This window comes from Typha angustifolia, chromosome 11, assembly GCF_048772165.1.
Source record: "Typha angustifolia cultivar Huaian chromosome 11, ASM4877216v1, whole genome shotgun sequence".
In the NCBI taxonomy this organism is placed as follows: Eukaryota; Viridiplantae; Streptophyta; class Magnoliopsida; order Poales; family Typhaceae; genus Typha; species Typha angustifolia.
The window spans coordinates 16,327,645-16,340,093 of NC_133249.1; the positions used below are offsets into that span (position 1 = coordinate 16,327,645).

Consider the following 12,449-nt stretch of genomic DNA (forward strand, 5'->3'; position numbering starts at 1 on the left):
TTTGAAGAGATTGTTAAATAACTCAACGAAAATTTGATTGGGTAAAATTTAATTTGATAAGAGGGAGTGTAGTGTTTGAGAATCTGATATCCTATATATGGCCGGGCATGCAGTAAATGATACAAGTAGAACCAAGATTTACTATGGCTTATCATGTGACTAGTATTTTATATCGACCTCTTTTTGCATCTATACATAAATCCAGAGTGCATTACACCAAGCAGAAAGTGATGCATCCACTGTTGCATTCTTGTTGCTATATGGAGGAATAGTGCAACTCCTTGTTCTGAAAAATGCTTGCTGAAAAGAAGAGCTAGCTAGTCTTTTTTTTTAAAAAGCATAAGACAGAGAGAGAGAGAGAGAGAGAGAGAGAGGTGGGTAACTTTAGGTGGTGTTTGGCAATACTTTAATGTGCCACCCACAATTAGAGGATGATGAAATCATCTGTCATCCTCTTTTTAACTTTAGATCTGATTGCATGTTATAAAAAGAGAAGAATAGAGTTGTGTATACTAGTAGTTAGAAGGTGATGAAAGCATATGGACAACCACATACAAAAAAAAAGAAAAGAAACCCTTGGGCAGGAGTGAAGAACGCGTGCAGCTTTGTTTAGTGGTAAGTTGGTACCTATTTATTACTTTTATGACCATGGGCATGGTGAGATCCAGAGAAACAGAGGATTGATGACCAAAAGAGATAATGATAAGATGGTGATTAAAGGGTAGCTTAGTCGTACGGGTTTTCGAGGGCCCCCACTATAAGGCGAAGGGAAAGGGTCCAGGGTTTAGCTTGCCGCCGGATCGGATTCAAGTGCCGGGTCGGGTGCAGTTTTTGCGGATCGGGTTTAGGAGTTAGAGGAAAGAAAAAAAAAAAAAAAAAAAAAAATACCGACTGAAACCAAAAAGCCCTAAACCTAAAACCCCTTCCTTCCCTTCCTCTTCTTCTTCTTCTTCTTCTTCTTCTTCGAGGTAGAATCCTCGACGGCGGTCTCTCTCGATCTGCGGTCAGTTCTCTATCTCTCTTTCTATAGTTGTCCGCCTCGACCACAGGCCTCCGCCGCCACCGGCATTTGAATTTCGGTGCAGTGATAATGGATCAAAAGACCTCAATTTTGTACTCTTAAGATCTCCTGTACCTTAAATGAAATGCATTTTGCTGAATGGAGCTTCCTTGGATTCCCGTCATTTGATATATAGTGCACTGCTGACAGATCTCCAATTTCCAAAATGCTTTCTTTGTAATGTGTAGGTTTACTTAGGCAGCTGAGTCCTTTGTAAAATGTCATGCAAGCTAAAGTCTCTTTTCGTGCTAAAAATCTTTTATTGAATCTCTTGGTGATAAGGATTTCTTTTGTTTTTCTTTTCTTGCTTATAATTCACTATCTTTTCCTTTTCTTGTGCATTTAGGGAGATATATATATATATAGATAGATAGATAGATAGATAGATAGATAGATAGATAGATAGGGTAGATTGTTCAGTATAACTTCAAGAAGATCACGATCGTCCCGTCTGGGAAGGACTTCATTGACATAATCCTGTCCCGCACCCAGCGTCAGACTCCTACGGTGGTCCACAAGGGATATGCCATCTCTCGTCTTCGTCAATTCTATATCGAAAGGTGCGGTTCACCCAGCAAAACTATCATGAGAAGCTGTCTACCATCATTGATGAGTTCCCTCGGCTGGATGACATCCACCCTTTTTACGGCGATCTCCTCCATGTTCTATACAACAAGGACCACTACAAGCTTGCTCTGGGGTCTGGGCCAGGTCAACACGGCTAGGAACATCATTGGGAAGATTGCGAAAGATTATGTGAGGTTGCTCAAGTATGGAGACTCGTTGTACCGATGCAAGTGCTTGAAGGTTGCCGCTCTTGGTCACATGTGCACTGTTATAAAGCGTATCAGCCCTAGCTTGGCTTACCTGGAGCAGATAAGACAGCACATGGCCAGGATTCCTTCCATAGATCCCAACACTCGAACCATCTTGATTTGTGGGTATCCTAATGTAGGGAAGAGCTCCTTCATTAATAAGATCACTAGGGCTGATGTAGATGTCCAACCTTATGCCTTTATAACCAAGTCCTTTTTTGTTGGTTACACAGATTATTAAGTATCTCTGATACCAAGTGATCTACGCTCCTGGAATCCTGGATGGGCCATTTGAGGACAGGAACATAATAGAAATGTGCAGTATCACGGCCCTAGCACACTTAAGGGCTGCGGTGCTTTTCTCCTTAGACATCTCAGGATCTTGTGGGTACAGCATAGCACGACAAGTCGCACTCTTCCACAGCATCAAATCGTTGTTCATGAATAAACCGCTGACTATTGTTTGCAACAAGATTGATCTACAGCCTTTAGAGGGGCTATCTGAGGAGGATATGAAACTGGTAACAGAGATGAAGGCTGAAGCCACTAAGACTATTGTAGCCCAAGGAAGGAACCTAATGATGATGAGGGAGTTTTATTGACTATGAGCACTTTAACGGATGATGGTGTGATAGCTGTGAAGAATGCTGCATGTGAAAGACTTCTAGATCAGAGGGTTGAGATCAAGATGAAATCAAAGAAGATCAATGATTGCTTAAATCGATTTCATGTTGCAATTCCAAAGCCTCGTGACACAAAAGAGCACCCTCCTTGTATTCCTCAGGCCATGTTCAAAGCCCAAGCAAAGGAAACTGTTGAGAAAGAAACAAGGAAGCTTGAGAAAGATTTGGAGAATGAAAATGGTGGAGCTGGTGTTTATTCTGCTAATCTAAGGAACATTATATGCTGGAAAAGGATGAGTGGAAGGAAGACATAATGCCTGAGATACTGGATGGGCACGATGTGTATTCTTGTTGATCCTGATATTCTACAAAGGTTGGAAGAGTTAGAAAGGGAGGAGGGGCTTCGGCTTGAGGCTGAGGCAGAGGAAGAAGACTTTGAGATTGATGGGAAAGAACTAACTGCTGAGGAGTGTGAAGCTTTGGCTGAGATTAGAAAGAAGAAGAGCTTGCTCATTCAAGAACATAGGATGAAAAAGAGTACAGCTGAAAGTTGTCCCACTGTACCAAGGAAGTTTGACAAAGACAGGAAATTCACAACTGAGTGAATGGGAAGGCAGCTCTCATCTTTGGGGTTGGATCCAACTTCAGCTATTTATCGTGCTCGTAGCAGGTCTGTTTTGACGAGGTTTGCGAGCGGGAGAGATCACTGGTTAAAGATGGTGATTATGCGGAAGCTATGGATGTTGATAGTGAACAATCCAGCAAGAAGCTGCGGACAAGGTCAAGATCAATGTCTCAAGGTCGAAATCATGACCACCTGGTGAAGTCACTCCTGGAGAAGGTCTTAAGGACTCAGCTCAGAAACTCAAGGCACTTAAGATTGGAAAGAAATCTGTGAGATTGAGGAACAAGTCTGCTCGTTGGGGAGAGGCAGATAGGGTCATTCCAAATTTGAAGCCAAAGCATTTGTTTTCCAGAAAGCGGTCCACTGGGAAGACCAGCCGACGCTAGAGGTATGCAAATGGTCGACTTTTTCTGTGAGAAATTACATGTCAAGTTCATTTTTTTTCTAATTCAGTTTGTTTAAAGTTGTACATTCACTATGGCTAAACCTTGCCCATAAAATAAACATTTCAAATGCATCTGCATGAGCGTATATTTCCTGCTTCAGTAGATCATATAATATGAATACTCTCTTGTTTCAGGACCTCATGCTTGACTGTGATTATGCAACTGGAATCCTTTTACAAGACAGGTACAGAGTTATTGAATGGAGAACTAGAGAAAGAAAGCCTGGTTGTTTTGTTACAGTGAACAATGTTTTCAGAGTTTGAAGTGCTACATAGTAGTTTTTTGTACTGCCTTCTATGTTAACTATTCTATACTTCAATTGTATGAGTGTTTTTTATACTTCAATTTGTGTGCTGTAAGTTCTGATAAGCTTTTTGTTTTAAATGGGGAAGTTTGGTCACGAGTTCGGCTATCATTTTGTTTGCATCCTATTGTTGTTTTGAGTGCTATAAATTAGATCTAATTGGGATATGTGATTATTCTTCTTCAGTTGAATTTATTGGACTTTCACCTAAATTTGCTCTATAAGATCTTGTGTTATTGTTTGTTGTGCTGCAATATTATCTGAATAGAGCTGGCTGGTTCTCAGCACCTGTTGTATGGCAAATGATTCTTTTCTACCATCGTAGGAGCTTCACCAATTATGAGATGACCTCAAAAAGAATTTGCTATTAACCCTGGAATGGTAGTAATGGGATTCAGTATGAAGATCAACGGGCAATGGCTCCTGTCGAAGTTTTTGTTTTTTCTTAGTCCAATAGAATAAATATATATCAAATTTAAGAGGTGTATGGATGATAAAAGAATTCACATATTGTATATAAAAAAAACGGTGAATTATCCCATAAATTAATTGTGACATCTATCGGTTTAGTCTACATCAACTGCTTGAAGCAATTTTACAGTTAAACTACAAGGCATCAGATAAGAGTCAGTAAAACTTACAATAGACGACATCAACTTTACCACCGAGTACATTAGAAAGATGAATGAAAATAAAACGTATATATAGATTGCTTTGAGGAAAGCAGCAGCTTCACAACAAGTCTTGGAATGATCATATAGTTGCTGGTACTATGCTGAATTGGAAGGCGAGCAACTGCATTAGATTTAAATTTAGCACCTCTTGAAGCAGAGCTAGGAGGGCGTGTCACAATTACTAATTCAAATCCTCTTGACACTGTCCCCATGTAAAGAAACGATTCCCTCGCTCATTAGGGTAGCCAGAGCATTGCGGAGCTGCAACAACAATTCCAAAATGTGCCATATAATGTCAGATATTAACACCAACACCAATCAAGAGCTGTATACGATCAACTAGAACTTACATCATTGAGGTGAACCTCAACCGAACTCTGTTTCCTGAGCTCTTCAAGCAACTGCACGGTTACCACATTGTTCAGGTTATAACTGAAATAAACATAATAAATTATTTCCAATGAAAGAATATTATTTTACCTCCATCAGACGAGTAGAGGGTCCACCAAGTTGCATTTTCTCCATAACTAGGTTTCGAGTTGCTGCAACTAGGTTTTCTCGTCTAATCCTCTCGCTTGCAGATATTCCAGTCATGATTAGATCCATATCAATTGTCCCTTTTTGAAGAATATACCACTGTCAGTAACTACAACACAGATGATGCTCAAAACAAAAATTGATGAACGAATATTAGATATTTTAGTTACTTACCCGTGGCATGATCAGTTGCTGACTGCTGCATAGCAACTTCCAGCAGTCTGAATGCCTCTGTAACATCATGTACTTCTACCTATTTAAAAAATGATCACTGAGCATCATATATTTCAACCCAAAATAGTACAATATCAAGGAATGGGAACTATTATTACCCTTTCTGAGAATCGCATTCTAGCTAATGCTTCGCTAAGACGAATCAAGCTCTCAATTTGCCTGGCTGTTGCTGTAATTACCTACATGTAGAATGGACACATGATCAGGTAAGTTGTAATATGTTTAGATGGAAATGCAAAGGGCTCCAGTACCTTCTTCCTACTTCCTGGAGCATTTCCTCGTTTCCTCATCTCAACATAGCCACGTGTTAATTCTTCTGCAGCTTCATCAGATATTTGTGGATGAATATGCTTTCTTGCATAGCTGATGTATTCAACTAGAGTACGGAGATCCAAGACATCCTGCACAATAGTCTGCAGAACAGGAAGTATGAGGACATGGTATCAGCAATGCAGCTTTGCAGAAAAACTACTGCTCTATGTGTTTTTTGTAAAAGATTCCTATTTCTGGATGCATCACATCACATTGCGGATGTTTTCAGTACACTTTGCATGTGGCTTCAGACATTATATTTCATCTCCAAGTAAATATTTTCTCTGCAAGTTTGAACTAAAGATGACCTAAGAGATTCTAGTTATCAGTTAATCATATCCAGCCAAGATTATTGCAGTGGCACTAGAAAATTTCAAAAGCACAAATTACTACCTCTGGGTTTTCAAAATGCAAAGCAACAATATGCTTAGCCAAACGTCTATCAGTTTGTTCATCAGCCTTGTCCAGAATCAGGTAAATCAGGTCAAATCTGTGTATAAGAGGATCAAACATTTACTTAAATTTACTGAGAAGTGCATATATTGTCTAGCATGTCTGATAAAAATGTTGCCCTACCTAGAGAGCAAAGTTGGAGGAAGGTGGATGTTGTCAATCACAGAGAGCCGTGGGTTATAGCGAGATTCACTAGGATTTGCACAAGCCAATACTGAAGTCCTGGCATTTAAAGAAGCAATAATCCCAGCTTTTGCAATTGACACTGTTTGCTGTTCCATAACCTGCAAAATATGTTGGAAAAAAAAATCGTATAAGTCATGACATTAAAATAGGTAAGTTGGTGGAATAGGGAGATGATGAAAAGGCTAAGAATCAATTTGCAAGCAACTATCAGTATGTCATTCAACTTATTTTAGGACCTCATGTAACATGCTCCTTGCATTGTCAGACATCTTATCGAACTCATCTATGCAACAAACACCTCTGTCACTCAACACCAGTGCACCACTCTCCAGAACCTGAATGTTCATAACAGTTCAGAAAAAGGAAAATTCTTGGAAAATGAATGGCACAAATAGAGCTTCATTGATTTCCATACGGTTTCACCAGTCTCTGGATCCTTGGCCACATAAGCAGTCAGACCAACAGCAGAGCTCCCCCTACCACTGGTGTAAATGCCACGCGGAGACAGTTTATGCATGTATTGCAGAAGTTGGGATTTACTGGTTCCCGGATCCCCAACAAGAAGAATATTGATGTCACCTCGGAAGCTGGCACCGGATGGAAGCTTCAGTGCATTTCCACCAAAAAGCTAAACAAAAGTTGGTTGTACGATGTGTCAGGAAACAGCACTCTTAGTGATGTGCATCATTTTAGATTTACATTAGTTGAAAGGAAGGGATTATTTTGAAAACCACAGACCTGGCAAAGAAGGCCTCTTTTCACATCATCCAACTCCCATATGTTTGGAGCAAGTGACCTTGTTAGTCTATCATAGATATCTGGCAATTTCGATAGCTCTTTCAATTTCTCAACCTGAAAATCACACAGAAAGAACAATGAGCAACAATTACGCCCCATTTCACCAAAACCACAGGATAACGAAATTAACGTGAACCTTTTCTTGATAGCCAGGTATGTCATTTTCTCCATTCCTGCTAGCAGAAGAGTTAGCATCATATTCCATGGGTTCCTCAATATGAAGTCTTGACTTGTCCGTCTTCTTCAAATGAAGGCAATCAATGTATGTCTGGCATTACAATGGCAGAGTTGTAAGCTGCATTACTTTACTTAACCATCTATATGCCATCATAGCATGTGGCAGTACTCTTGATGTTAAACAAATATAAGGATTGCGATCTGTAATTTAGTGAAAGATACAGAAAGACAGTCGAACCCCAACAATTAACTATAAGACATTAGATATCTTCTACCTTGAATATTGTTTTCACTGTTCTCTGAGTTGGTCCAACTCGAACAGTCATGGCTCTGTATATCCCAGTGATCTGCAATAAAAAGTAAACAAAACTTCTCCATCATCAACAAGAGAAAACAACACAACATCATGAAAATCTAAGGCATAACATCTAACCAAACCTATAAAACCTAGAAGTTGTGTCTAACCTCAACTCTATCTCCAGGCTTCCCAGAGTCTACAAGTTTGTCGTGCATCAAAATACTAACTGTGTGTGGAGTCCCCCCCTCTGGTATTTCATCTGGAGTTTCCTGCACCTTCACAATTTGTTTATCTGCAAATCTGGTTTTTAACATAGATCCCACCCATAAGCAACAGCCTTGTTTCAGTTGGACAAATTTATCAACTAAAAGGCATTAACAAGAAAGAGGAACCTGCATCTATTATGGACAAGTGTCATGGAACTCGTAGCTAAGCATTCCTGCTTTGTGCACCTGTTGGGCTCATTAATTCGCCCTAAGAAAATGGCAATGTGAAATCATGAATAACACACATTAAAAAATAAGTACTTCTAGATATAAGAATGGCACTGCTAATTGATATTCCTTTTCGCATTGATATTTGTCCAAACTTCAGTGATGCTGATGTAGCTGCGCATCTCCAAGTTCATGAAGTATTATTTCACATTATACAGGCAAAACATTAGAATGTTTTTCCAAATAGTCACTCTAAGAATAACCATTAACACCCTACAACATTTTTATTTAGGGAAAATGGAAAAAGTTCATATTGCCTTTGGAAAAATATGGCTATAAACATATGCTCTTCAACTCCACAGATGATCAATTGAATAAGTATACGATGTAGAGCCAGAGGACAGTTCCTAAGAAGAACAGAGATACTATTTATCATCACTGACCAGAGACAACAGAATCATAATTCAATGAATCCCTCATAATTGCATTGGTTCAAATTGTACATCAAAACAGACAGATTGCACATTTCATTGGTTGGATAAATAAAGGATCATTAATAAATATTATACCTCTATCAACCAAGATGGGTTCAGAGTAGTGGCCACAGACAAGGCATCGAAATATAGCCTCCTTGACCTCAGGTATAATGGAGCTGCAACGGATGATCATTCCTTTCACAGACACCATTTTCTCAATGTCTGACCAAAAGTAGTCCAATATAACCATAAATCACCAAACAATGGACATAACGAGAATTATACCATAATGAAGATTTAACCTTTTACAATTACCTGAGGGGTTCAGATTCCTCATGCACACCGAGGTCTTGAGATTAAAGATCCGAGTTTGGATGTGCTTCTCAAATAAAGGGTTGATCCTTGCAACTAAATCCATTAAAACGATATCAAAGATGGCGAGGACTTCCAAAGGATACCTCAGCATCTTGCCATAGAGATCAGGATCATAATCAAACACGTCGTGGGCGTCGACATCCAAAGACTCACCGCCCTCCAATTCCATAATTCGATGTACGGTCCGCATATACTTGCCCTCCTCCATCACTAGGTCGGCCCGCCCGACCTCCCTCGGGTCCCGGAAGTGGCGGAGGAAGCGGAGGATCGCCGCATTGACGTCCTGCACGCTGATGTTGGTCCCCCAGACAAACACCGGGGTCGCATCCACGTCGTCAGGTTCAACTGCGTCATCGTCGTCCCCAGCATCAGAGGACATGGGAATGTTGTCGTCCGTGGACATGGGGGTGGAGGGAGTCGCAGGATGTTGTTGCTGCTGCTGGCGGCGGCGGCGGGAAGTCGAGGGGGTCGAGGCTGGTGGGTTGGGGCGACGAGGGGGAGGAGGCGTCTCGAAACCATTAGGGGAAGAGAAGGGGCTGTTTGAAGTGGGCTGGCGGCGGCGGCGACCAGCACGACGACTGGATGGAGTCGGGGAGGAGATGGTGTTGGCGATCGGGCTCGATCGGCCATCGGGCGAGGACGGACCTGCGTAGGAATCAAGCGAAAATTTTATCTTTAGAGGAGAATGCCACACGGATATGATGGTATAGCACGCAAATCCCCTAAAAAAAATCTCATCTTTAGAAGACCTAACGGGTGAAATCGAGAGGAGAGGAGTGTACCGTAAGGAGAGGAATCGCCGCCACGAGAAGGCATGGTGATGACGAGAGGGACTTTGGGAGATGGAGGAAGGAGAAGAAGATGGGAACCGTAGGGAAAGAGAAGGGGGGCGAGAAGAAGCGGAGGTTTGAGGCGGGAAGGAGTAGAGGATTCCCGCCAAAACGCGTAAGGGTGAGACGCGACGACGTTGAGGCGTAGGATCTTGATCGTGCGGATCAGGAGAGTCAATGGTTGAGTGGCTTGTTTCCAGAGGACTTGAGCTAATTAGTGCGCTAACATCAAAATTAGTAGATCTACTACATCTTTATACTCTGGACCAATAAGTTAAGGATTATTTGCCAACATATGTATATATATATATGATGCTCATAGATAAATTTATTCGATCCAAGTTGGAAACAAACAAACCAGTACTCGATACCTACCTGCAGGTAGACTCTCTACCAATTAAGTAACAACATGCACGCACAACAATTAATACAGCTTACAGGATTAATCAATTCAAAAAAAAAGAAGAAAAAGAAAGAAGGCATATATAGCGCACAACAGAACAGATACGATCGATCCACAAGACACAGTCGCACACTAGAGAGTGCGTGCGTAATTTCGATGTCAAGTAGTCATCTATTATTTATAGTGGTTGACCTTCCTGCAGTTCTTCCTAATCTCTCCCCTGGACCCAGTGAGCGGTGAGATGTTCCCCATCTTCACAATAGACTTGGCAAAGTGGTCAAAGAAGAGCTCATTGCTCGCTGCGTACTTCTTCACCAACTCCATCGTCGCCGCGCTCTGCGTCAGGAGGACCTCGTCGGAGCTCAGCAGGCCATTTCGGGCCATGATGTTCTTGAAGTACTGGTTGTCGAACTTGAAGGGGCTGACGAGGTCTAGGAAGAAGAGGTTCTGATCCCCCCCGGAGCGGGGGCACCGGGTCCGGAGCCCAGCAGCGTACCTCGGGTTAAGACTACCGTCGGGGAGTCCGTTGCCGGTCTGGTTGTAGAGCCTCTGTCGGAAGCTGGTGCAACGTGAATCTCCAATGGTATGGCTACCTGGTATCAAAGAATTGAATTACTTTTAAGTACATGACACAAACAAAAAAGTACCGAAATATATTAATTGTACCTGAGAGAGCAACGAGATCGACAAGGTCCAGGCCTTGGAGCTTGAACTTGGTGATGATGGTGGGAAGAGTGTTGTTAGGAGCTGGAATGTTGTTGTTGGAGCCACTCAAGCTTGCACCCAAGGAGTCTCTCCTACCCAAAGGAACATCCCAGTACGGACCACCGGTCTATATATTGATCATTAATTCATCAAAATTAAGTTAAGAAGCTATCAAATTAACATCATCAAAATATATATATATATATATATATATATATGTATATTTATTCATACCATGACTGTAGAATCTCTAGCAGCAAGAGCAACTATGTCAGCGCAGGAGACAGTGAGAGGGCACTCCTTTTCTAACGCAGATTTGATCTCGTCAATGACTTCAAATCCTCTCATTGAGTCCCGATTAGGATTCGAACGCTTCTCGCTTACGATCGTCCCGCTGCTGTCCAGCAAAATCGATGCGTCACATCCCTGCATGCATGCAGACGAAGATGATCGATCGATCGATCGATCGATCACAATTAGCTCTGATCGAATTCATGATATATGTATGATTTATCATACTTAGAAATTATATAATCATTTTGGGTACTTTGGATAGACAAACCTTGACGAAGCAGTCATGGAAGTGAAGACGAAGCAGCGACGCCGCCATACGTGGATCTCTTGCGTAAGCTTTTGCCACGATTGATTTCACAATCTCTTGAGCTTTAGGGCACGAGTGGTCGTAGAACTGAGGGAAGAGGTACCCCGTGCCGACATTACTACTTAAGGCGAAGGAGAGAGGAGACAGCGCAACGGCAGAGATGAACACAAGGAGAATCTTCAAGAGATGGTAAGCCATATCTAGCTAGTATGATCTAGCTATGAACGTCTTGTCTTTGATGAAACAAGAAAAAGGCTTCTTCTAGCTCTGTGATACAAGATAACTAAGGATCTCTTTACTATTTATAGAGGGATCATATGGGCATATGAGCTAGTATGAATTAGGTATTAATTCATTGGGGGAGTTAGTAGCTAGATTCTTTCATACTTCTCCCTGCCGCCACATAAAACCAAAACTATTGGTACAGCAAGTATGACCTAATGAACCAAAACTACTACCTTGGTATATATCCAAATTGAATTTGTGATGTTATATATATCCTCAGCTTCCTTTTTTTTTCCTTAGTTTGCATCAATAAACCCATAATCTTTTGTACTAGGCAACATTGTATTTCAATTGTAGAAATAAAAAGTTATAAACTTAGAGAATTAAATCATCTTATCTCAGCTAATCCTAGTGAAAGAAGAGCTACAATCACTAAATCATCGTTAACGGGGAACAGCAAGGATGATAGGGAAAAACAAGTTGGTGGGTCAGACTTAGATTTCATACCCCAGTCTATATATATATATCCATATCCATGACATAGAGGTTTAGGTGATAATTGGCTTAAAGCTCCATGAAAGAGAACAAAGACTCTCTTAAAAAGGTGGCGGGGAGAATGGTAGGAGCAGAAGACTACCTGCCTCCTTGGCACAATCTAATGTCCTCTTATATATTGATGTTCACCATTAATGCCTTTAAGTTGGTTTCACCTTGCTCATTTTCTAATTGCGGGGGGGGGGGGGGGGGGGGGGGGGGAGGGGAGGGAGGAATATAAACTCTATTTTTTATCATTATTTATTTGAACATCTACTGGTGAAACTTCACAAGAGTTGATGGAACCAAGTAGAGATTTCTTTC

At 41.2% G+C, this 12,449-nt stretch overlaps 2 protein-coding genes and 1 pseudogene across 2 annotated transcripts; 1 reads left to right on the top strand and 2 right to left on the bottom strand.

The window, feature by feature from the left end:
* Positions 1-648: 648 nt before the first annotated feature.
* Positions 649-3,984, top strand: LOC140770673 (nucleolar GTP-binding protein 1-like; annotated as a pseudogene).
* Positions 3,985-4,399: 415 nt separating this feature from the next.
* Positions 4,400-9,751, bottom strand: LOC140770490 (DNA replication licensing factor MCM4). The gene is made up of 18 exons (XM_073111707.1): positions 9,610-9,751; positions 8,768-9,472; positions 8,546-8,674; positions 7,935-8,016; positions 7,710-7,842; positions 7,520-7,591; positions 7,204-7,335; positions 7,008-7,121; positions 6,685-6,897; positions 6,506-6,604; positions 6,207-6,367; positions 6,024-6,120; positions 5,570-5,731; positions 5,417-5,497; positions 5,259-5,337; positions 5,028-5,164; positions 4,898-4,948; positions 4,400-4,808 (listed from the first exon to the last, which is right to left on the bottom strand). Exons 1-18 carry the CDS (start codon positions 9,641-9,643, stop codon positions 4,734-4,736), a joined length of 2,556 nt encoding a protein of 851 aa, XP_072967808.1. The 5' UTR covers positions 9,644-9,751; the 3' UTR covers positions 4,400-4,733.
* Positions 9,752-9,955: 204 nt separating this feature from the next.
* LOC140770590 (peroxidase 72-like) lies at positions 9,956-11,624 on the bottom strand. Its single transcript, XM_073111846.1, has 4 exons — positions 11,328-11,624; positions 11,000-11,191; positions 10,727-10,892; positions 9,956-10,653 (listed from the first exon to the last, which is right to left on the bottom strand). Exons 1-4 carry the CDS (start codon positions 11,562-11,564, stop codon positions 10,235-10,237), a joined length of 1,014 nt encoding a protein of 337 aa, XP_072967947.1. The 5' UTR covers positions 11,565-11,624; the 3' UTR covers positions 9,956-10,234.
* Positions 11,625-12,449: the final 825 nt, after the last annotated feature.

What these genes read in the sequence shown, in the direction of transcription:
- LOC140770490 (XM_073111707.1), bottom strand. Translation starts at nt 9,643, where the DNA reads ATGCCTTCTCGTGGCGGCGATTCCTCTCCTTACG. An exon ending in CGGCGATTCCTCTCCTTACG is followed by an intron (nt 9,473 to 9,609) that starts GTACACTCCTCT and finishes ATTCCTACGCAG; the next exon opens with GTCCGTCCTCGCCCGATGGC. An exon ending in CAAGGAGCATGTTACATGAG is followed by an intron (nt 6,368 to 6,505) that starts GTCCTAAAATAA and finishes CATATTTTGCAG; the next exon opens with GTTATGGAACAGCAAACAGT.
- LOC140770590 (XM_073111846.1), bottom strand. Translation starts at nt 11,564, where the DNA reads ATGGCTTACCATCTCTTGAAGATTCTCCTTGTGTTCATCTCTGCCGTT. An exon ending in CTAGAGATTCTACAGTCATG is followed by an intron (nt 10,893 to 10,999) that starts GTATGAATAAAT and finishes ATCAATATATAG; the next exon opens with ACCGGTGGTCCGTACTGGGA. An exon ending in CGATCTCGTTGCTCTCTCAG is followed by an intron (nt 10,654 to 10,726) that starts GTACAATTAATA and finishes CTTTGATACCAG; the next exon opens with GTAGCCATACCATTGGAGAT.